General features: G+C 43.5%; 1 protein-coding gene, 1 long non-coding RNA gene and 1 pseudogene across 3 annotated transcripts in view; 2 read left to right on the forward strand and 1 right to left on the reverse strand.

Moving 5' to 3' along the window:
* The window catches only part of LOC140849835 (uncharacterized), a 49099-nt gene that overhangs the window by 6558 nt on the left and 17294 nt on the right, over positions 1-25247 (reverse strand). The window contains exon 4 of one of the 2 annotated variants that reach the window (XR_012132073.1): positions 7697-7780. This is a non-coding gene — a long non-coding RNA (uncharacterized lncRNA). Of the gene's footprint in view, positions 1-7696; positions 7781-10019; positions 10156-25247 lie in introns of those variants that run through there. The other variant, XR_012132074.1, reaches the window with a different exon arrangement.
* On the forward strand, positions 6776-11554 carry LOC108399279 (trypsin). The gene is made up of 5 exons (XM_017663960.3): positions 6776-7153; positions 8948-9113; positions 9862-10115; positions 10676-10812; positions 11344-11554. The coding sequence occupies exons 1-5, from the start codon at positions 7114-7116 to the stop codon at positions 11491-11493; spliced, it is 747 nt and encodes a 248-aa protein (XP_017519449.1). The 5' UTR covers positions 6776-7113; the 3' UTR covers positions 11494-11554.
* LOC108399281 (probable inactive serine protease 58) lies at positions 16517-23992 on the forward strand (annotated as a pseudogene).

A 25247-nucleotide genomic window follows, 5' to 3' on the forward strand; every position in this document is an offset into this window, starting at 1 on the left:
TTAATGAGCTTAAAACAGTAACAGGCGCTCAGTTAGTGCTCAAAAAATGTGAGCTGCTGTTGCTATTGCTGTTCATGGCTTGCGGTGGCCCTCAGGAACCTGACACTCTGGAGAGCTGGGAGACGGGCTTGAAGTCCGTAAATGTGCATGGGTGGGTATTACCCAGTGTCTGGATAACAGTGGCCACCATGCCCTTTGTTCAGGAGAGTGCACTCCCACTGAAAACAATGCAGAAAATGAAGGCAGGGCTGGACGCATGCTCCCTCACTGTCTGCAATGCCTGAAGGCAGGTGCCTGTGCTCTCCACCTGCCGCGAAGCTGCCCCACCCTGATCGGCAGCAGGATCTGCCTAGGTGGTGATTTACTTCTTGAGGGCAGGAAGGGTGCCTGGGAGTGGGTTTGCCTACATGCCTGCCCTGGACTCTGCATCTGCTAAGGAGGTGGCTGCACCTCTGACTTTGTCTTCCTCCCCCTTCAGGGTGACGTGGGTGGCCCGGCTACCTGCAGAAGGACACCTGAGGACATTGTTTCCTGGGGAGCAGCCTGTGCCTGCAAAGGCACACCTGGCACCTACATCAAACTCTGCAACTACATCAGGGGGTCCGAGACACCACAGCGGCCGGCTGAGGAATTCCCACTCTTCCAGCGGAGCCCTCTGTAGCCGGGTCTCTCCTCTGCAGGGGCTCACTTCTCCCACATGGAGGTGTCAGTATAAGATGCCTTCTCTAAGACTGTCGCCACCCTTCCACACTGGCCAAGGTTTCAAGGCAGAGTTTGCAGGAGCGTTTCACCAAAGGAGGTCCCCGGATCACCTATATCAGAATCATTCCAAGGGGCTTTTTCAAAGTTCAGATCCCTGGTCTTCACCAATAATCAAAATTCCTCTGCATTTCCAACCACCACCTTTGGGACTAGCAACCCTTGGCCCACTTGCGATTAGCAATGCCTGCTCAGGGTGGCGCAAGCACGCTACCCTGACATTCTTTCAACCTGCACAGCTGGCAACTGTAGAGAGAGTAGTGTCTCAAACACCAAGATACACTTATTTAGATGCAAAACTATACTTTTTAAGGGTTGAAGACCAAGACAAAGCCAAGTTTACTAAAAAACATCAAAACCTTCCCTTGAAACTGTAAAAGGACTTTGTGGGTCTATCCTCCCAGATGCCCAGAGAGAAGCCCTTCAGGGCCACCCCAGTGGGGTGCCATCTGTTTTTCTAAAGTTCTTTGTTACACCAAATCTTACCACGTTCTTTTATAATGTCCCTTCTTGGTCCCAACCCTGTCATCTGGATCCTCATGGCCCCATTCTGTATTATCTAACATATCAGTGCGTCAGATATTTGACAGTAACTACCATTTCCCCTGGGGGTGGTCCCTTCTCAGGGCCACCATCTCTTTAGCTATCCCTGAGAGGCAAGATCTCCATTCCTGTCACCACGCAGGTTACCCTCTACGGATGAGTCTGTCCTGACTGTGCCTGTTTAAATCATGGTAGCTGGAGATAATCTCCACAGACTCCAGAAATGGGCAGGACGAAGCAGATAGGAGAGGCAACTAGGACATCTGGGGTGTCTGAGCAGAGAAGTGGGGGAGACTTAGCTCCAAAGGATGGGAAGAAGGCAGTAATTTGGGTTTAGGGGTTAGAGCAAGCTTGAACACTCTCTCTGAGGAGTTAGGATATCAAGTGGGTATTGACACACACATCAAAAAATGGGACAGGAGAACACCCATTCACTGGAGATGTGTGTCACATGAGGACGCGGTCACAAGGAATATGGTGACAACCCAAGAAGCTTGAGCAGAGGGGAGACAAGACCCCAGGAGGATGATCAGCCAGGTAATGAAGCTACGCCACGGACTTCGGTCTTCTGGAGTGCCATTTGTCGAGGAATGGCATTACATTAAATGGTGAGTCAAAGCTGAGTCTGACGTTAGCATGAAAGGAACTGGGATGATTGCAGGGCGGCTAGGCCAATCGGCAGGCCAGTTTTTGCATCAGCCGTTACTTCTCTGGTGCCTGGATTCAGTGATCTGTGGCCCTGATTCCTCTCAGCTCTGGCTCATCAGTAATCAGCTACTTGGCTTTCTATGGTTTCCAATCGGAGACCTCAGGGATTTCTTGCTACCTTTCATGTGGGCTCTGAGAAAGCACTTTGAACAATAGTGGGTAATTAGTATAACCTACCTCAGAGTACATCAAGAGCATGAATCAGCTCTTAATTGCAAAAATAGCCTGAAAACGTTGCCAAGTACTTTGCTGAAAGCAAGCCCTGCTGGTTTCCAGTTCTGCAAATTTCTCTGCCTAGTAAGCTCACCCCAGAGGAAACGCAGTTAGCTTGACATGACTTGCTCTAAGCGAACCTGTGTTCTCTATGAAGCTGAATACTTGGTCTGGTGACAGTCACTCAAAAGGACTGGAGTAGGACAGCGATAGTGACTGGGGGCTCTCAGGGCCACAGCACTTGTGAATGGTTTACCTGCCAACTACGTCTCCCAGGATCTGTCTGTTCTTCCTAGGGTGGAATTCAGGAGACCCACGTATTTTCTTTCTCTACTCCCCAAATTGTAGTTTCCAAAACTGTAACAGAAAAGTATTTCCCAGCTAAGTAGTGTCCCTCTTTGGGTAGCAACTTGTTTTGATTTAGAAGTGTATCCCATAAAAGCAAGGTGGGTATATGGAAGGGGGTTGGGGTGACAGAGCTTGGAGGCAAATCACCAGCAACAAGTTTTCCTGAGTTCCTACTATGTGGTCAGCATTGTTGGGAATATAAATACATTTCATAGAAAATGGTTCTTATGAAAAATGGACATGGGGTGCATCCTACGAGTTCTCTCCCTGTCTTGTCATTTTCCATTTATAGTGCTCTATTTTGACTGTCAGTTATACTTCAGCCTCCATCTCCATCTCTGTTTCTCCTCCTAAGCCCATTTCCATCCAATCCAATGGGATGTTGGTAAATACCTTACCAACCCATTGTGTTCAGAAGCAGCAAGTTTCCAAATTATTTCATGGGTGGCATTTGCACATATTGTCCTGACAGCTGCAGGTACAAGGTATACACACCTGTCTGATTCAATGCTAAAACTTAATTTTTCTTTTACTATGTATGCATTTCCACCTAATTTGGTGGTGGAGAGATAGGATCTGGTCACAAAAGGGAAGACACAGCAATGTGAAGTGACAGAGAGACATAACGTACTTATTTTGACACTTGAACAAAACTCTTACATGTGGGTCTTAGATTGTGTTAACTTCTCCTTTTTTTCCCATTTTTTACTGTGGGTACTCACTTTTTACATGAGAATATTAAAGCACAGAGGCACACACACAAAAAAGCTAGTGACAGAATGAAGGCTAGAACTCTGGTCACCAGATCTAAATGTTCTTTCCCAAAATGTTACTGCTTCTCATATTTGACACAATTTTCTCTCTCTTCTTTTCCCTGTACTGTTTTCTGTCATTCCAATATCCCAGTCCTAAATCCCCCAAATGCCACTTCTTTATTTCTTGCTAAGGCATTATTTGAAGTAAAGGCAACAGTGAGATAATCCTAAGACAACTCGTTTTATTTCAAGCCATAGCTGATCCTGGAAACTGGAGCACCATTCCATTTTAAATTTGGATAATGGGTCATTGGCAAGGTTTCCTCCCCATTTTCTATTCTAGAGCAGGGTCAACAGTTACAGCCCAGGGACAAACCCCACCTGCAGCCTCTTTCAGCGAATGACATCTTGCTGGACCACAGCCGCCCTCTTCCTTTACAGATTGTCTATAGACGCTTTCATGCGACAATGGCAGAGGAGATGGGACAGAGACTACATTGCCTGCAAAGCCTGAAACCTTTACCACTCGGCTCTTTACAGAAGAAGTTTGCTGAACAATTTTACAGAGAGAATCCTGTGTATCTTAAGAACAAATGTCCCCAAACTAATGTCATCCTTGAGCAGGGTTCTTGAGGAAACCGAAGTCTCATTCCAGGGTTCACTGTACTGAGAAAGAACATTCCACGCACTAACGCTGATTTTCTATATGCGGCAAAGATTAGACATTCAGAATAGCATAAACTCTCAGATTCTCCTCGAGGTGATTACACACGCATATACTGTGAACCTTGTTCCATTTGGATTTTTGCTGCCTTGATTGTTTACTTCAGTTTTTAAAGTAAGTTTCTTAGTATATCTTTTTGCAAGGAGACGAGTTGTTATTTAAAGATTTCCCTGCACTTTGAAGCGGTGAAGTGGAAAATTCTCTGCACTTAGCATGGCCTCAGTGACCATGATATGCTCACCAGGATAGTGGCTGAAGAAGCTAAGGAAAAAGAAAAACAGAATCCACGGAGGAAAAGAGCATAAAATTGTCTTTCAGTGGTGACTCTTGTTCCTGCCAATACAAATGTCGACATATTTACTGGAATCCAGTCAGCCCCCAGTTCAGGCACAAGTGTAAATAGTACTCCAAGGCCACTAAGCCATGTGCATGGGAAAGAGAGGTGACAAATACAGACGAATTAAATACAGACCCGTGCCTCTGGGCCACCATGTGTTTAAAGTTAGGAAAAGAAGTATAGGTACCAACCCAGTGGGCAGGGCCAAAGGAATATGGGCATTTAAAGGAATATTTCACTTAAATGAATATTTCATTAAATAGCATATGTTTATTTTAGTGTGCACTAGATAAAAATTCACCAACACATGAATATCAATGAGTTTGCTTAGGAAGAGACTCAGGAAAAAAGCTGATTTAAAAATCAGGATGTAACTTGCATTACAGGCACCATGCTAAGTGGTTTTACATTCAACACATGTGTGAGTTGTGTGGGACTAATGAACTCTGGAAACCATCAGTTGGTCTTTTCCATACCTCCCCAGTATTGCTTTAGATGACTGAAGAATCATCTCCTGCAGCCAGACAGGTTCCTTTGTCTCAAAGTGTTTATTTGGGAATTTGTGATTGATCCTCAACAATTCCCCTTATCTGGAAACCCTCACTCTATCCCTTCTTGGAAGAACGGGTCCAAGTGATAAAGCTCAGGACACACCAGAGAGAACTGTAGGACATACCAGAGAGAACTGTAGGACACAGCAGCCAATTATTGTGAAAATCTTTGCCCTAAGATGCATTTTTCATAGGGGCCAAGATCTCTGATGAGGTTTAGGGGAAGTTCCGGGGTGACAGAGAATCATACAACTTCTAACATCTCATCATGGAGGCGTCAGCAGTGGGAGATAATTGAACAGGACAAGAAGGCTCTCCCCTCCTTATTCTGGGTCCAACCCTTCCCTTACTCCTTAGTTCCCCGATTTTAAGGGATCAGTGAATGGCAGCTCACTGCCTGTGTGCCATTCATCCAGTGGCTAATGGGTGTCTATACTGTCCCAAAGCTTAAGGCACTTTCTTATTATGGCTATAACCTCAAAAGATAACTTTGCCCATCTTTTTTTCTTAGATCAGTCATCTCAGCTGGGGATGATTATGACCCTGCTGGGGACCTTTAGCAATGCTTGGAGACATGTTTGGTCATCATAACTGGAAGGAGGGAAGAATGATATTTGTAATTAGAAGACAGACATGCTGAAAATAGCCTACAGTGTGGGCAGTTTCCCTTAACAAAGAATTATCTGACCTAAAATGTCAATAGTGCCAAGGTTGAGAAACTTTGCCTTCTAAATAATCATCTGCATATCAGCAAAATCTCAGATGTAAAAGAACAGAAGCTACTTCAGAAGGATGGTTTGCTAAAGCAGAAATAGCATCCTGGTAGGCCATTCAGACACATTGTGTGGGTACAGAATCTGGCTGTATGTAGCTAGAGGTTAGTCCTGAGAGTCACTTAGTATTCTGGATATTTCTGCCATGCCCCACTGATTATAACAATTCCTGCTCCAGAAACCCATTTCTTGGATTTCTCAGAATTCTATATGTTGCCTAGAATCATCCCTTAATTCAGTAAAGCTCAGGTTGTTTTCCTGGACTGTGTTTATGGCACCACAGTGGAGGACATGGACCCAGAAATGAGGCTGCTTGACTTTGGGCTCTTTACTAACCACTTAATAGTTATAAAACTTTGAACAAAACACAAAACTCTTCTCAGCCTCACCTTTCCCATCTATAAAATGCTAAGAATTATAATAGCTCTTACAAAGCTGATGGTGAGGATTGAATGAATTGATGTATGTAAATTCTGTCCACAGTGCCTGACATGTGGTAAGTACTCTATAAATTTCTATTGTAGTATCACTGGCTAAGAATTCTGTAATCTTAGTCTCCATATTTTGGTGTATTTAGTGGGAAAGTGTTGTAGAGTGGTCAAGAGCACAGACTCTGAAGACAGATGCTTGGGTTGCAATCCTGACCCTACCAGGTACTTGCTAGGTGACTTTGGCCAAGTACCCTGTATTTTTGTGTATCTCAGTTTTCACGTTATAAAGTGAAGATAATCATAGGTATCTTGTAGGGTTGCAATGATGATTACTTAATTAATAAAGGTGACGTATTTAGAATAACCCTAATATAAAGTTCTAGATAAGTACAACTTATTATGATTCTTTCTCTCTCCTGTTTAGATCTGATGTAGTTTCAAATCAGGACAATTTTCCTTTTCTCAGGGGGACAAGTCGTTTCTGTTACTAATGAAAAGTTAACATGGATACACAGCCAGAGCTACCACAGGACAAATTACATAGCTGTGAGACAGTCAATATTAGTTAAACATCAAGGGTATAGTGTTCAACATAGTCCAAAGGATAAAAGTTCCCAGTGGAGATAAACAAGTACCTCAGACTTGTGTTGGGAAGCAGAACACCCACAGCCCTGTTACTGTCCTTTCTCCAACTTACTCTTCTATTATGGGGAACAATCCCCACCAGGTGGGTTTATTCTTTCCATTCTCATAACGTTCTGGAAAAGTGGACAAAGGTTGATGTTTAAATTTGATGCTGAATTATTTTCAGTTTGGCACAGAATTGAATTCTAAATTTGGATTTGTGAGTTGCCAGGAAAATCATTTTTTTGGCCCTGTGGCCACGGGCGTCAAGGACAAACCTGGAGGTACAAATAGCTGTGAGGGAGAGCCCGCCACCCCACTGCCCAGGCCAGATCCAGAGAGCCGCCATGAAGACACTTATCCTCTTTGCCCTCCTGGGAGCTGCTGGTGAGTCAACAATGAATGCTGAATATAATCTCTGTACTCAAGAAGCTTAAAACATGAAACAACAGTGTATACAGTAGTCCCCTCCTACCCTTGGGAGAAATTACATCCCAAGACCCCCAGTAGATGCCTGAGACCATGGATAGCATGGAACTGTATACATACTATGTTTTTTCTTAGACACCCATACCTATGATGAAGTTTAATTTATAAATTAGGCACAGTAAGAGATTAACAACAATAACTAATAATAAAATAGAACAACTATAACAATATACAGTGATAAAAGTCATGTGAATATGGTCTCTCAAAATCTTTTCTTGTACTGACCTTTCTTGTGATCATGTGAAATAATAAAATGCCTACATGATGAGACGAAGTGAGGTGCATGCCATAGGCATGGTGACGCAGCATTAGGCTACTATTGACCTTCGACAATATGCCAGGAGGGTCATCTGTTTTCAGACTGGTTGACTATGGGTAAGTGAAACTGCTGGTAAAAGGAAACTGTTGTAGTACGTGTATCTATTGACAACTAAATCTCACCTGTTGGGAAAAGATCACAGCCAACACAAGTGTTCAGTGTAGAAGGGATAGAGGCAGAAATCACCCTGAACTTCAAGTAAATATCTAGGAAGGAAGAGAGAAAAGGAGAGGATAGTTAACATTAAGGAAATGTTATTTTGACCTTTCTAAGGATTTGGAATTCAGAATTAGGACTAATCTTGTGTCCAAGAGGCTGTGAGGGTTAGAGCGTGAGTCTCCTCTCTATTAAAGGGCACCTGAACAGGGATCTACATAGGCAAGGATATTTTATTTCTCATAAATAAAAGTGATGGGCTGGGTTTTACAACATCCTTGCTAGTGAAATCTTTCTGGTGTAAAATAACATGCCATTCAATCATCAAAAGAAATAGAGCAGTGACTATTTCTATTTTTATGCTAAATTTTGTACTACTGAAACTTACTACTAAATTTTCCCAAATTGAGCAGTTACCATTTCAGTACACCTGTCTATCTATACACCTGATAATGCCTTTCTCAAAATTACTTTAAAATACTTTAACAAGAGGGTGCATATAATATAATCAGAGACTTTGGGAGCTATTCATAAATCAGTGAGCCAGACTTCACAGTGCTGAACAAAAATTGGAAAATATTGGAAAGATAATTGAGATCAAGGGAAAGGTTGGAGAGGGAAACCTTATTATGTTCTATGAAATTATTTTGTGAAAATTTGAGGGAAAAAACCAAGAAGAGAAAAATGCGGAAACAAAAGTATAAAACTCCCATTTCCTGAATATTCCCATGTGGCTTCTAAGAGCTTCCTTGCTAGTGACTCATAAGGATATCTATCCTATTTCAAACACCACAAGTTATTGAACACCTATTTACATGGCTGCTGAGAAGAGTTTTGTGTAAAAAGTATTGTTTATATCCTCAGGTAGTGGTGTTCAGGGTGTTTATTACATAAGGAGTCTCTGATGTGTGTATGTGTGTGGGGGGGGTATGTATATAAAAAAACCAGTCTATTTATAAAATATATAAATATCAAATATATAAATATATCAAATAATAAATTAAAAATTAGATACTTAGAATGGTGTAAGCAGGGTATATGTTAGAGGTACAGAATAATAAGATTTTGAAAAGTTACAATAAAATCACCATTTCCTGAATATATGCGAGAAGTAACGTTACCTGCTCTTTTTTGGGTAATCTGAAAAAACTCAGTGGCAAAGTAGTGATACCAAGATGGACCTGTTTTACAGACAGTTTCTAACTTCTCCCTGTTAGTTGCTTTCCCCGTTGACGTTGACGATGATGACAAGATCGTCGGGGGCTACACCTGTGGGAAGAACTCCCTCCCCTACCAGGTGTCCCTGAACTCCGGCTACCACTTCTGTGGCGGCTCCCTCATCAGTGCCCAGTGGGTGGTGTCCGCTGCCCACTGCTACAAGTCGTAAGTAACCAGTCCTCATATCCCTGTTCTGTAAGATCAACTCACCCCCGAGCACTGCCAAAGCACAGTCTTAGGCCGGAGAGGCCAGCATTCAGATTCTAAGAGTCTCTATTCTGTATGATGCATTGAGGAAATTTCACTTGGAAAGATACCCTTAAAGCACTCTGATGTCCTCCCAAACAAGGGTGCTGAAGACATAGGAGGAGAAATAGTAAGTGATGGAGAATGCCTAGAACTAGTTTAACAGTGCTAGTCAATAAGTAGTCCTAATCCTTAGAGCTGAACCAGGGATAAAATGGCTATTGGAGGTAATAAAACACCTGAAATGTCCAGCACATTAAAAATAAGTACAACTCATGCTCCCTTAATATTCTATCATCTCTCTGATTCCTGCCATGTCTCCCTACAATTATTGGTAAGCCCAACAAAAGGAGAAACAGCAGGTGCTGATTAATCACCAATTCCCTTTTTATCTCCCAATTTACTGGTGTCATTTGGTTCCTATTCCTATACCTACCTGTCCTAACAAGATGGTGGGCTGTGAGTCTGTACTTGAAGTGACACCTTCCTAAGGAATAAATACTCTAACCTACACTCTATCTGGTAGGACTTATTTATGTGCACAATTACCTGTGTGTGTAAATGCTTGAAGGGGGTGGTGCCGGGCTCACACTCATGACTGGGGTGCACTGGGAGGGGAAAGTAGCTCACAGTGGATATTTAGGGAACTTTTAATCTTTTAATCCAGCCGAATCCAGGTGCGTCTGGGAGAACACAACATTGAAGTCACAGAGGGCAATGAACAATTCATTAATTCAGCCAAGGTCATCCGCCACCCCAACTACAATGCAAACGACCTCAATAATGACATCATGCTGATTAAACTGAGCTCACCTGCCACCATCAACTCTCGTGTGGCTACTGTCTCCCTGCCAAGATCTTGTGCAGCGGCTGGTACCCAGTGTCTCATCTCCGGTTGGGGCAACACCCTGAGCAGTGGGCGTAAGTGTTACCTGGAGCTGAACCACCAAGTCTGGGAATCCTAGAAGTAAAAAGCACACTGAGGGTCGGCTAGTCCTTGTCACTCGAGGAAAGGTTTACAGTGGATACTCTGGGGGACCTAGAGAGTCTTCAAATGTATTAATTGAAACGAGGAAGTTACCTTTGTCAGAAAACACAACAAAAATGAATTATGATAAAGGTGATTATAATTTGACTATGAATTATGATGCCAGGTGCTCAGTTGAAGTGTGATTAGTGATTTGCAGAGAACTAGAAACCAAGGGGTAAACAGAACAGAGGCTAAGGGATTTGAAGTTGCCTAAGGTACAGACTATTTGAGAAATGTCTCTAGACATCAGATCGACAGTCACTGATTTAAGTGTCAGAACAACTTGTTGATTAGGACTATTTGGAAGACCTTCCAGATAAAAGTTGTTCTTTGGAATAGAAGTCCCTGGTAGTCTGAGAGCAAGAGTAGGAGTGTTGGGGAGGAGGGGAAGTACTGGGGAAGAATCCAGGATCCTGCAGGTAACTGCCCATTTTACTCTTGTGCCCAACAGAAAACTACCCTGAGCTCCTGCAGTGTCTGAACGCTCCCATCCTCTCCGACAGCACTTGCCGCAGCGCCTACCCAGGCGAGATCACCAGCAACATGATGTGCGTGGGCTTCCTGGAGGGTGGAAAGGACTCTTGCCAGGTTACTTTCTTTGCACTTCTCTTCCAGCCCAGCCTTATGCATCCCTGCCACATTTCTCCTTTCCTGAAAGACCGAAGACTGGAAAGCTGACCCTGGGACTAGTTATAAGGGGTGATGGATAGATGTGGGATAAATGATTAATTTTCTTTTAGTAATGTTGAAAGTAAGGATTAAGGTAAAAAGATACATGGAAGATGGTGTGCAAACAGTACATCCAGGCACGCTTCTGAGGAGGTATGTTGTAGAAGGACACTTACTCAAAGGAGCAGGGCTGGCTGGGTGGCAGTACCATGCTTGGTCCTCACTTTTTCTTGACCCTACTGGCCCACAGAGAAGAAAAGAGGAGGAGTGAGGAGGGAAGAGAAAGACTAGGGGTGTAGTATGGAGACTGATTTCCCAGGGTAAAGAAGGTGCTTCACAGAGGATCAGCAGCCTGGGAAGGTGGCCCCGGGATAACAGAGGAACAGTTTTGAGCGTCTCTCCCATCTGGGCATAGCTGAGAGTTCTAACGGTCGTGTCTCTCTCACTCAGGGTGACTCTGGCGGCCCCGTGGTCTGCAATGGAGAACTCCAGGGCGTTGTCTCCTGGGGCTACGGATGTGCTCTCAAAGGCAAGCCTGGCGTCTACACCAAAGTGTGCAATTACGTGAGCTGGATTCAGCAGACCATAGCTGCCAACTAATTTCACCTTCATCTAATGCCTGGAAACACTATCTAAATAAAAACATTTTCTCTGCCCCAAATATGTCCAAGAACTGTCCTCACTTGGTATTTATGTGAGGCTTGTGACTGTAAGAAGGGAGGTATAGAATTGAACTGTTATATGAGTACAGAATTTGAAAGGTTATTCAGAAATACACTCAACCTAATCGAAGTAAATTTACTGATCACTTACTATATGCCAGATTCTGTGTGGGCCATTGAACATACAAAGATGAATAAGTTCAAGTGTCAATGTTCCCAACACATTTTTGAACAGAGAATGACACCAAAAGGCAGGAAGTTAAAATCAACTGCCCAAAGTCATTCAACTAGTTCATAGGAGAGTCGAGAGGAAGGCCTCGCTGCCCTTATTCTCAATGAATTGCTACTGCTGTGATGTCACAGTCTCCCTTTTTTCTCTAATCTATGGAACTCTGTGGGGTTAAAGAGGGGAAACCCCTACATGGAGATTTAAAAAAAAAATCACAACTCTCCTGCAATGTCCATCATTTTACCCCCCGATATGTTCCAGTTCTCCAAGATCTTTCTAGCTACCCAACTGGGACTTTATTGCTCTAACAGGTATGTGGCCCTCTCCCACCACCAGGCTCCCCAAGTCCCAGCCCAAACTAGTGACTATTGTGAACTATAAACAAAAACAAAAAGTACAAGTGAGGACAAGCTTACAGAAAATAGGTCTGTTACTCTGAGGTCATAAAATCTTGGCTGCAGAGGCATTTATTCTCTTCAGCCCCGTCCAGAGGGGCAGGACAGACACTCTGCTTATGTTCCTCAACACCCCGCCCCCCAGCTCTTCCTCGACTCACGGATCATCCAGAGGATGGTTCGGAGTACGAGTCCCAACACATGCTTCTGTGCGTATGTGGCACGGATCAGGGAAAAAAGAAATAATGGGGTTTGAGTGTGAGAACAGTGGAGTAGGCAGAGGAGGTTTGGAAGGGGAAATGTTTGCGGCCCCAGTGACAAGGTGCAGGAGGCCGATCATCTCCACCGGCTCAGGCTGCTATGACACAATTCCACTGTGTTGTGGACAGCCGCCTTCTTTCTGTATCCTCACCTGGCCAAGTGGGCTGGCTCTAGTCTCTTCCTCTTATAAGGACACTAATCCTGTCAAGGGGGCTCCACCCTATGACCTCATCTAAACCTCCCAAAGGCCCTTCCTCCTAATACGATCCCATGGGCCGTTAGGGTTTGAACATATGAATTTGGGGTGGAGGGCCGCAAACATGCAGTCCATAACGAGTGTCTTAGAAGATAAGTACAGGAAGATGCCTGCCCCTATTACCAACTTTCTATCCCTTTGTCATGCTGGATGGCACATTTGTAGGGAGCAGTCCTGAGCCCTTAATTTTGCTTTATCAAAGCCACCACAATGGGGCCCAAATTCCTCAGCCTTACATTCAAGACTTATAAATATTTGGTCATACTGTCCACTGTCCTGTCGTATTTCCTTAGTTCTCATTGAACTGCTTTTATGTTGGCTTATGGCCTAAAATAATTTCATATATAACTTCTCCTTGTTAAATCAGTAGCCTAGACCTGCCTGAACTAAACATCTCAGGCTTCTCCAGAAATAAGTGAACTTAAAGACCCCCGTGTTCCCTCTGACATGTTTCTCTGCCCTGCCCCATCACTACCACTGATATGGACCTGCTCATCTTACCACCTCAAGTAGAGGGCAGGCTCGGAGACCTGACAAGCCAGGGCGGTGTGAGAGACCAGGGCGGGCCCAGAGACAACTGTGAACAGGGCAGATAAACCATTGTTCCTGAAGCAGTTCAGTAGTCCCTTTGTAGCATAGCTTGTCATTTTTTATCTTTTAGTTTGTTTAAAATCCAACTCTTCACAATTTCTGAATTTATGTTAAGATACAAAGTCTGTATGCTACCTTCTAGAACTCTATTCTATTAAAATATGTATATTGAAACAAAAAATATATAAATGTGAGTATATCGGTTAGGAGTCATTCAGTGACAAGGAGCAGAATGTTTAACTCAGAAGTCCTTAAAAATGTACTAATGGAAGCTTAGAAATAGAAAGGGCTTCAAGAATCATTTGATTCAGCAATTAAATGTCATCAAGGATCTAATATAAATCTGTCTCTGCCCTGGGCTTTACTGCCAGCTATATCTTACGGATTAGGTCTTTTCATCAAAATCATTCTCAGAGCCATAGTCTCCCTTGTCTGTATTTAGGGAGAGAGATAAAGTTGTTCCTTGTAGATCTAGGCAGCTTCTTTCCCAGATGCCTCTGGCAGACATCATTTTATGTCTCCTTAACTGAATTTTTTCACTTGCATACCCCTGAGCCAAAAATCAAATGGGATTATGCGGATTAACTGACAGCGAAGTTGGATGGCATACCACCAAAGCAAGGGGTATACTTTTCATCCTGCAATAAATCTGGCCTACTTGGTGTATGTTTGGTTAACTGATTAGTTATAAGGATACTTGTCAAGGATAATAATTATGAGGATAGTTATCAAGAGATGGAGAAGTGGGTGTTAAGGAGGCAGCCACAATCTCCACTAACCAAAGGTGCTTATTTGATGCACTGTCTACATAACCCTGAAAATCCAGAAACAACTCAAATGTCCATTAACAGAGGACTGAATAAATAACATTGCTTTATGCACGAAAGATACAAGAAGGAAAGAAAACAGCCAAACTCCTGCCTTCATGGTATCTACACCCCGACTGGGTACATAGAAAAAACTAAGCAGAGATTTTAGGATATAATTCTGAAGCATGCAAATGTCACAGGAAAAACCAACTGGATAGAGGGGTGGATGCTGCAAAGCATGTATCTGCTTCCAAAGTGTAATCAAAGAACCACCTAAAAAGACCTATGAGAACACTACAACGCAAAGTAAAAAGCCACTTTGTAGCATCAGAAGAGATATTGCTCACCATAACATATTTACTATTAAAAAATACCTAAATTCAGGATTCAGTAATAGCCAGAAAGTCATGGTATCTTTGTAGCAAAACTAAGGAAATGTAAAAAGGGAGCAAGCAGAGCAGGAACGTGTGCAGAGAGACACAAGGTGTTTGCTTTCTATATTCAATTTGAATGACGGATGATTTTACTTATCACTGCTCCTGAAGTCAGAAGATGGCTCTCAGCTGTCAACGTCCTGGTTTTGACCTTCTGTAGCTATATAAAGTCTAGTCATATCTGCACACAGAAGTGTTGCAACTTACATCATTTTCTGTTCATATAGGATAGATAAGGCTGGGTAGTAGTAGCTTGGCTTCAAACTGGTACACTCTGTAATCTAGTTTTCCCATTAACAAGCAAATCTTCAACATATGCTCAAGATGAATTTATTTAAGAAAATCGTTTTAATAAAACAAGTAGAAGTCTCTTTTTCTCTGAAAACTTCATTGAATCCATTATTTAAATGCAAACTATTGACATCATTTATCTGTTATGGCAAGTAGCTTTTCTACTAAAACCAAACTTTAAAAGGCCTTTGAAAAATAAAGATATTTACTATCTTAGTACTATTTTAGAATTACTTTTAAAAGTCAAGGATGTCTGTCTTGTTGACAAATACGGAAGTATTTAGTCTTAGAGATACTCACTTATTCTGAATAGTTCAGTCTAATCGTTTTCTATTTATACCCACCTAAGCTATGGAATCTGCCTAAACATGCTGTTGACATACGATCTAGCAATTGAAAACTTCTCTCTACTCAAACACCTACATATGGATATTTATAGCAGCTTTATTTATAATTGCCAAAACTTGGAAGCAAATCAAGATGTTCTTCCACAGGTAAATGGATAAACTGGTATGTCCAGACAACAAAATATCATTCAGAACTGAAAATAAATGACCTATCAAACAACAATAAGAATAGTGGAAAGTTAAACGCCTATTGCTAATTGATACTGTATGATTCCAACTGTATGACATTCTGGAAAAGGTAAAACCTGGTGGCAAGGAAAAGACCAGCAGTTTCCAGGGGCGGGGAGCGGGGGAGGGATGAACAGGCAGAGCACAGAGGATTTTTCGGGCAGTAAAGATACTCTGTGTCATACTGTACTGATGGACACATTTGCCCAAACCCATAGGATACGTAACACTGAGAAGGACTCGCAGGTAAATTCCGCACTTCAGGTACCAACGACGTATCAGTGGAGGTGCCCCAGTCATAACAAATGTCCCACTCGGATGGGGGGGCGTTGATAATGGGGGTGGCTGTGCACAGGGAAGGGCAGGGGGCATATGCAAGACCTCTGTACCTTCTTCTCAATTTTGCTGTGTTCCTAAAACTGCCCTAAAGAATAAGTTTTAAAGAATCGGTAACTTTTTTGTGAGGGGGGATTACAGCAAATGGGCAGAGCAATCCTCAACATGCTAAGTGGACAACTCTAAATGGAGTAAAAATGAGTGAGTTGCATTGTATATTTCTGTTGTTCTTTTCTGTATTTTTCTGTATGCTTATTTTTAATGAACTTGCCAGGCTGTTTAGTTCGCAAAAGTTAGTCGTAGTCCTTACCACCTTAAAAAGCTCTCTATAAGCACACTCCCCTCCAAGGGTAAAGCCAGCGGACAATGAGTGGAGCCACAGCAGGCTGGGACCCTGAAACTGCCCCATCCTCACCCTCCCACATCTTTTCAGAGTCTCACATTTGTCACTGGATGTTACAAGTGAAACACCGTCAGTCCTGGAGGGGGCGGAAGTTGATCAAAGTAGAGAAAGCTGGCTAGGTGCTTTCTCCTGAATCCTGACTTCAGGAGGAAATGCATCCAGGGAAGTGCTGAGCCCAAACACACAATTCCGTCACCCAGGGACACGCTCAAGTTTGCTCCCTTTTAGTGCTCAGAGCTCATTTCTCACTTCCACAGAGGTAAAAAGTGTAGTAACAATAATGACTATTTGTTTATAGTAATGAGTATTTGTTCAGTATTTTTTGCATGTCACACCATGTTTACATGCTTTCAAATAATATTCAGTCCTCACAACTAACCTATGAGGTAAGTATTGACACTTCTCCCATTTTGTAGCTTAGACTACTGAGGTTTAAAGGGGTTATGGGTTTTTCTCGGGATAAGGCAGCTAGTAAGTCCTGAAGCTGGAAACTGACTAGGAGCTTGACTCCAGAGACCGTGACAGCTCTTCACTGTCATGTTAATAAACATTAAAATGTTACAAAGATTTAAGTGTCAACAAGATTTGGACATGAACCAAAGAAAGGATCCCAGAAAACATAAGGATCCTGAGGATACAGTTATTATATTTAACAAGCATTTATATAACATTTATTATTTGCCATTAGAACTCACTGGTCTAAGCACCTGAGAAGTAGAAAATCTAAACAGATCAATAACAAGAGACTAAATCAATAATCAAAGACCTCCCCACCCAGGACCAGACAACTGCACTTGCAAACTCTATCAAGCATTTAAATAGGAATTAATACCTAATTTCAAACTCTTCTAAAACATTGAAGAGGAGGGGAGTACTTTCAAACTGATTCTACGAGGCCAGCACTACCTGGATACCAAAGTCAGGGAGGGGCACTACAGGAAAGAAAACTGTAGACCAACACCCCTGACTGAACCCACTATTTATTATGTATCTTTTGGGGGGCAGCCAGGAAGTTATCCTAGAAGGCTAATTTATAAAAAGAAGTTGCGGTGCTTTGGGAAGAGTCAAGAGTATCAGAGACAAAAACTGAACAAGTAACGAGGCTGATTTTATTCTACTATTGCTATACATCCAGACCCAAAGATCAGAGTGTCTCACTCGGCAGGATGGTTTTGCCTTAGACTCTTATAGCCCAAAACAGACAAGGTACAGGTGGGGAGATTCACAGCTGAGGTTTGTGATTCTCAGTCAGGGGAACAGGATGTGTTTCTGTTTTGCTAGTTTCAAGTGGAAAATAGCTCTATGCTCAGCTAATCATTCATGAGACACAGACTGGGGAGTTGGAGGGTCTGTGTCTGGCCACACAGCAGGTTCAGGCAAAAGGGGAAAAGTGTGTGACTTTGTCACCAGTAAGCAGGGGAGTCATCCACATGAGAAAGAGTGGACAGTGGGTCCTTTCTAACTCGCCTGGGGGAGAGTAATTCTTTGAGGTAAGCCATTTCCCAGAACACAAAATCCCTATGGGAGCACAGAGCTCAGGTAAAGTTCAACATGTCAGAGGAGATCTAGCCCTGACTTTGTCACTAACTTCCATGAGAACCACGGCTTCCACATCACTAAAAAATGGCGGGGGGCGGGGGTAGTGATTTATTAAATTTATTTTATACCCTAATGTTTGATGAGTCTCTGAGAATGGCAGAGGGACTCTTTAGAAAAAGGGAGATGGCAAGTGAGGGCATGGGGAGAGAGGACACAGCAGTCAGCGAGGGGGGCAGCAGAGAAAGGCCATCTCACAGAGAGGAGAGGAAAATGTCAGCCAAGATGTCATGACCCCTGAGGCTTCTGGCCTCCGAGAAGAGGCGCCAGGGGCTTGACTTGGACGGCCCCTTCCCCTTCCACCCACCTCGCAGGCAGCTCCCAGCCATGTCTCGACTCACTGGGTTTTGAGAAGTACTAGTCTCAATACTGTGATACGACCCTTTGCTTCTCCCCTAGTTCATGTTTTCCCCCAGCTGTTCATGCCCAGGACAGTGGGACTAAGGACTGGGAGGTTCGCACCTGGCCCAGCTGGTCTGCTTCTGGCGAGATCGCAGCCTACCATGAGGTGCTGGGTCCTCTTGGCCTCCTGGGTGCAGCTGGTGGGAGTCGGGGCCCCGTCGCTGCCAAATGAGGTGGTGTAAGGGTCTGAAAGGGAAGTAGCTAGCCACAGCGGAAGAGAGAAGTGGTGGGCACTCCTTCATTTAACTGCTGAAGAAAAGAAAAGGAACCCTCTGTGCCTTGCTTGTCCCGCCAGTGAGCTCTTTCTAAGCGCCTCTGGGGCCTGTGAGCACATCAGGGTGTGTAACTCCACTGGCCCCACTCTCTCCTGAGACTTGTGATTTCCTGGCTGGCCACTTTCCTTAGACAGCCACACTTCCCCTTTCCCTGGGCAGGGGGCCGTCAAGGAGTGGGCGCAGGAGAGATCTGGGTGTGAGATCTGGTAAACCTCACGGCCCTACCCCACACTCTTCTATTCCTTTCCTCATTAGTCCCAGAGTATGTAATTTTTTACTACCATGCTTTATTGGCAAGGTTAATTTAAAATAATGTTTTTAACATAATAATTCATTTTCTCCCAATTTTGTAATACACAACACTGCCAATCAGAGTTCCTGATCAACCCATGCATTAGTTTCACAGAACTTTAATATACTTCCATCTCAAGCAAAAACATGGGCTGGTTTCCTTAATAATGTGTATAGCTGGGGTGACATGCATGACTTCCTCTGATTTTTAAAAATATGTTTAGATTAATTGGAAGATCTTGATATTATCTTAAAAAGATATCAAAGATATTATTGGGTTGGAAAAAATGACCCAACTATCACTTCCAAACCTCTGTCTCTTTTCACCTGTGACCCCCTTGACTTTAGGAGTCACTCTGGCTGGAGATTCTAACAATGATAAATTGGATTTACCAGAAGATGTTATTATTCCTTACATGGTCTATCTGCAGTCCAGCCCAGAACCCTGTGTGGGGTCAATCATTCACCCCGAGTGGGTACTGACAGCAGCTCACTGCCCCTTACCATAAGTGCCCCTGTGCTCTTGGGAGCTGGGAGGGGTCCATTCAAACAGAAGCAGGTCTGGTGAGGTATCCCAGCAAGTTTTACTGATATCCTTACTGATGACCTAGGAGGAGAGAGGATCTTCTTCCCAATGGGGTAAACAAGACACATTTAGGAGATTTAAGAGGAGATAGAAAGGAATGTGCCAGAAGACTCTCTCATGGAGAGTAAACAACATTCATTCAGTCAACATGTTAATTGAACATATACTATATGCTAGGAACTACTTAATATACTGAGAAAGCAGCAAGGGATCAAGATGGAAAGAAGTTTTCCTTCATGGAACTTAAACATTCTGGTAGATGAATGCAAGCCAGAACAAAAAAATGGCCAAAAGTAAAACACACAGAGTGGCAAGCTGTAATACACAGGAATGGAACAAGCAATCTGCCTTAGTTAGGGTGGTCCTGCCAGGCCTCTCTGAAGAGCTGAGACCAACAGAAAGAGGAGGAGGCAGCCAAGCGAATAAAGCTGGGGGAATATTCCAGGCATACGGAACAGTATTCACAGAGTCCCTGAAGTAGTGAAGACATTCGGGGCCTTGGCAAACTGGGAGCTCAGTGTTGACTGCGGTGAGTAGTGGTGAGCAATGATGTTCACAGGAGGAGGTCGACGAGCCAGGCAGAAGCCATCTGATGCAGCCAACAAGGGCAAGGGAGCTTTGCATGAAATCATGTGATCTCTTGGAAATCTGGGGGTCTCTGTTGTGATTGGGTGAGATGCGTTGTGTGATCGGGACCTGTTTGGAGTTCAGGAGTACACAAGGCTTGCTTCAAATTCAGAACTCTCAGCTACCTCGTTGTTCAAGAGAGTTGACTGAAATGCAGATTGAACCCTCGCTCTGCATATTGTGCAAAACACAAAGAAAAAAGACAGTTCACCCCTCCAAGAACTGGAACTGAAAAATCTGCTGTGCATTTCTCAGCCAGATCTAATAATTGTGGTAGGGAATGGCTTTTGTATGACTGGAATCCTGGTGATGGAAGTGGGTGGGTTTGAAACTGTCCAGGAATATAAGGAAAATGGTAAATGGGAGTCCTGATCGACTACCAAAAGTCTTGCGGATCTCTGATCACTGGAGGCAGCACATGGTCAGTATAATGATATGGTCCTGAGAGGAACTGGGAAGGCCAGACACAAAGGGTAAACATGCTTGAGAAGGTGCAGTTCAGGCAAAGGGCTCTGGAGTAATGGTTTGTGGTGTGTCTCTATTACCTGCCCATTCAGACGATCCCATTCTTTAATAATAAGAACTAGCCTGTATTGAGTGTGCTCTAAATGGCAGATATCATGTCAGGTTTTATGTATATGTTGACTCAAACACAACAATCCTGTGAACTATTATTACTAGTTTACAGGCCAAGGCAGCTCACTTCAGTTCTCAGGCCTAAGAGATGAAATTAAGAGGATGGGGGAAGGTCAACTCTGACATTTCTCAAAATTCTGACATTCTGTGATCCAGCTCTTTTCTATCTCCCTGCTCTCTTTCTACCAAAGCGTTAAAATCTGGCTGGGAGTTTATCAACTCAGCATCAAAAATAAGAAAGAGCAGATACGCAACTACTCATTGACTGTGCCCTACCCTGGATTCAATGCACTATCTCTGGAAAATGACCTGATGATGATAAAACTGTCCAAGGCAACTGCACTCAACGCCCACGTGGGAACTGTAGCCATAGAGCTGGAACCCTTAGCATCCAATGATTCCTGCTTTATCCCCACCTGGACGTGGAATCAATACAAAAACCATCTTTGATTCTGCATTCTTCACCCTAAGGAGGTTTGGAGCTGGGGAAAATGTGGAGGGATGTACTTTAATTAAATAGCTGCTATGAGATAATTTTCTTGAGCTTAGAATGATTACAGCCAGGAGACTGAAGGACAAACCATGAAATTTAGAGACTGATAGAGGGGCCGTCAGTCCAACACCAGCAAATGAGGAGAGGCCACAGAGGACACTCCCATCCCCCACCACAGACAACCCAGCCTCTGTGGGTGGTGGTTCATTCCAGAGGACCCTGAGAGAGAAGAGGGTGGTTAAAGGAGCCACCTCTCCTGTCCCCAGAGCCGACTCCAACAGACACTGCTACTCTCAGAGCTACTGCTTTAAGATGTAGGGGGAACATGGGGGATTGCTAGGGGAGTTCATTATGACATACTGTTAGTGTCTCTCTGGCCTGACATGCCTCTGGGGAAGACTGCCACAGCCCGTGTTGCAGGTACACAGCCCTCTACACTCTGAGCTCTGACTGGTATGAGCAGAGAAGATCTGGTCTCTGCAGAAGCACGCCTTACCAAGGGCATTTTATCAAGAAAGTTGCTTTCTTGGGCATTTGTTGGTCCATGATGGCCTTTACTTTATGTGGCTGCTATTCACCCATTGTGCTCTCTTTAGCTATAGTCAAATGATGATGGGACCACACCACTCAATATCTGAAATGAAATGAAAATGCTAAATGTATTCCTTATAGTAAAGGAGAGCAATACTGAGCAGACACCATCTCACTGAGCAAAGTGCTGGGCCTATATGGGGTTTGTAGGAACCTTTTTGTACAGAAACTGGTGGGTTTTCAGAGGCATAAACAGGTTGACATCATCTGTAGGGGTGTGTGGCTACTCTGGTGAGATTGTTGATTGCTTGGCACTCTTGGCATATAGAGGAGGGTCTGACTGGCTCACTTTAAAAAGTGACACTGATTGGTTGGCCTGCTAAAGCTGTGTTCACTGAGCAAATCGCCATGGATATTAATCAAGTTTAAACCCTGCACTTGTGGCCACAGAACAATTTGTTCTATAAAAACAAATAAAAGATGGAACCTTTTAAAATCAGTCTGTTTTGTAAATGCAGACATTCAAAATGCAGACTTGTATATTCTCAGTATTTAGCAACTTCATTTTCAGTATAGAAGCAATGCTCCAAGAAATATATTTTCTGAACAAATCAAAACTTTATGATTTTCATCCTTGACTTTGTCTTATTCAAAGCAATTGCATCACATTTTATGAAAAATTATTACATACCATTTGAAAACAAAATAAAACTATACAAAGGTTTAATCATATAAGTCTGCATGTTAGAATCATAGTGACAGACTATAATTCTATATAAGCTCTGTGGTGCAAAGCTCCTAATAGTTTTTAGGAATTCATTATTCCAAGTGACTAAATTACTTTCACCCAGCTTGTTCTATGCACTTCAGTTCAATTCCCCTAAAAACTTAAAACTAAACAAAACTCCTCTCTTTCTTTTCTGACCGGACACTTTCTAGTCTAGTTTGCTTTACAGCATTAGACTGGACGTACTCTATCAGACAAATCCTGCTCTACAAGTTAACCCCAGGCTTAGCTCTAACAATCTCGCATTGGTGGTTTGTTTCTTTCCTCCTGACAGTTCTCCACCAGAGAATAAAATTATATAAGACCTTGGTTAGAATCCTTGCATCCTGAACTTAACAGTGAGTAATAATTGTTATGATGGAGTTGAGCAACATGACTTCTTAGGGGAAAATGTATAATTATACATATACATACACATAAATAAGCCATTTATAAATAATCTATTTCATTGACAAAGTCATTAGTGACACATTAAAAGTAGTTTTCCCCCTTTATGATTGAATGTAAAGAAGATGAAGTAGGTGTCAAAGGTTTCTCGGGGACAAAGGGTTTGTGTCTGTTCTCATGGTCATTCACAGCCTTCTCTGGTTTTCAAAGTTTTCTAAATTATGCATAGTAGAGAGAGAGCTACAGATCTGATGCGATGTGAGGCGCACTTCATGGTCTCAAGCTACTGCTTGACACAGAGATGCTGAATGAGGAACCCTGAGGATGGAAGGTCTGCTGCCTGCAATGAGTGGTCTCAGGGATTAATGTATTTACAGAATCGGGGCTGGTCACCAGAGTGCGTGTGATAAGGAAGCTAAGGCTGGACTTCATTTGTCATCTCTTTCCCACAGTAAGCGACCCCGACCTCCTGACTTGGATAAACCAACATTCTCTTCCCGTCAGTGACTGCCAGAATATGCTAGCCCGAAGAATGGCAGTAGTAAACATCGTGTGCGTGAGACAATCTCTCAACAGCTTCTCTGAAACTCAGGTATCTTTCCTTTCCCCAGAAAGAATGACAGCAAGGGGCCTGTGAGGAGGAAGGTGATGGATTGAAATCAGTGGTGCTCATCCAAAGGCCTGGAGTCCCCTCTGCTGCCCCCTCAGTCTCTGGGGTTGTCATTAATTCCCTTTTCCCCCTTTTTGACGGGGAGAGATTCAGGGTGGAACTATTTGTTCTTTCTCCTGCTGTACTCAGGTTGGGCTTAAGCTCAAACCAAGAGAGGTGGGAAGAGAGGGTTGTCCCCTCTCAAGAGAAATGAGTTCAGCCCCTGAGATGCCTCGCACTCTAATGCACCACCTCTTGGGATTTATTCCTGCTGCATGAAGATGAAGCAGCCCTGACCTCCTGTCCCCTCTCTCTGGCAGGAGGTTGCTGCTGCTCCAGCCATCTGTGGTGGGAGGTTGCATGGAATCTTGTCCTGGGCCAATGGAAGTGTCACCTTGGGAAGTGAAGGGTTCTTCACAGAAGTTCATGACTACGCAAGGTGGATTATGAAAGTCATTAATACCTACTGAGGCTCCCCTCTTCCTCCAGCCCCTAAGTGCAATACCTTCATGATTTCTATACTGGATCCACAATTCTCTTATTCTTTCCTGTCCTTCAACACAGTCCAGATAGAAAACATTAAATTACAAAAATGATACCAAGAACTCATGCTGTGACCCTTGTCTTGACCTTTTTGTCACATAAACTGTGGGCATGATGAGAATTTTCTAACATCCCAATCACTATTTGTTCATTCATTCAAAAATTACTTGTAGGCACTGTGTGTGCTAGGGATACACGAGTGATATGACGTAGGTTTCACCATCAATTAGTCAATTACAATCCCTTGTGATAACTGATATGAAGAACATAAGCAGTAAATCCCATGAGAGAAAAGAAAGAAAACATCCTGGGTGCCAGATCAGGGCGAGTATTCACCAGAGTGAATTAGGGGAGAATATAGTAAAATGGAGGATATAGTTAAGGGTCAGAAAAGCATAAAAAATGTGTGTTCTGGAAAATACATAGAAATAAGTAATATTGTAGGGTAGAAAATAAATTGTCTTCAGAGGAGGAAAGAGAATGTGATAAAAGATTATATTTATAGGTGAGCACAAGTTAAACAGCAAAGGGCCTGGCCTGTTCAGGAAAGGAATTTAGGTTTTTGTTTTGTAGGCATCAGAGGCAGAATCATTAAAGCCTCCACGGTAGAAAGAACATCAGGTTTCTGAGTTGCAGGACTCTATGGAGGCAGAATCTGTGCACTTGCGGTGAACGGACTGTGAGTAGGCAAGAAAGGCAAGGGTCTGGGCTAACAGCCACGTTTCTGACTTGGGCGGTGGGTGGATGGTGGTTCGCAACGACATCACGAAGGGAACAAACGTTTTCAGGTGTAAAGGATCAGAGGCGCGGTCAGGAATGACGGGGGTGGAGTGTGTTATGACTGCGGTCCTTGAAAGAATGGAGGTCATCATTTCTAGAAGATGGTTGGAGACACCGATCTGGATTCCAGAAGAAGTGTGTGGGGGGCAGTCACACCTGGGGGTGAGCGTTAGCCTACGCTCCTGGGGAGGAGCCACAGACTTCAGCAGAGCTCGGCCTGACCGGGAAGAGCTCTGATGGGCCCAGTCCTCACACTGGCCTACAGTGGGGAGATGTACAGCCTCTCAGAGCCATTGACCAAGTCATCAAATAGTAAAGAATTGAGAGGACCCTCCTGCGACCCAGAAATAAGGGTCCACAGGGATATGTGAGAGGCCACAGAGTTACATGCAGAGGAGGGGAAATGTGACATGGGGTCATCTGCTGAAAGGGGAAAGAGCAACAGAGAGGGTCAGTGAGATGAGGAAAGAAAATCAGGCGGCAGGAGAAAGAAACTCTTCAAAGGGCCAGAGGTTTGGAATTCCACCCC

The sequence above is a fragment of the Manis javanica genome, chromosome 6, assembly GCF_040802235.1.
Source record: "Manis javanica isolate MJ-LG chromosome 6, MJ_LKY, whole genome shotgun sequence".
Classification (NCBI taxonomy): Eukaryota; Metazoa; Chordata; class Mammalia; order Pholidota; family Manidae; genus Manis; species Manis javanica.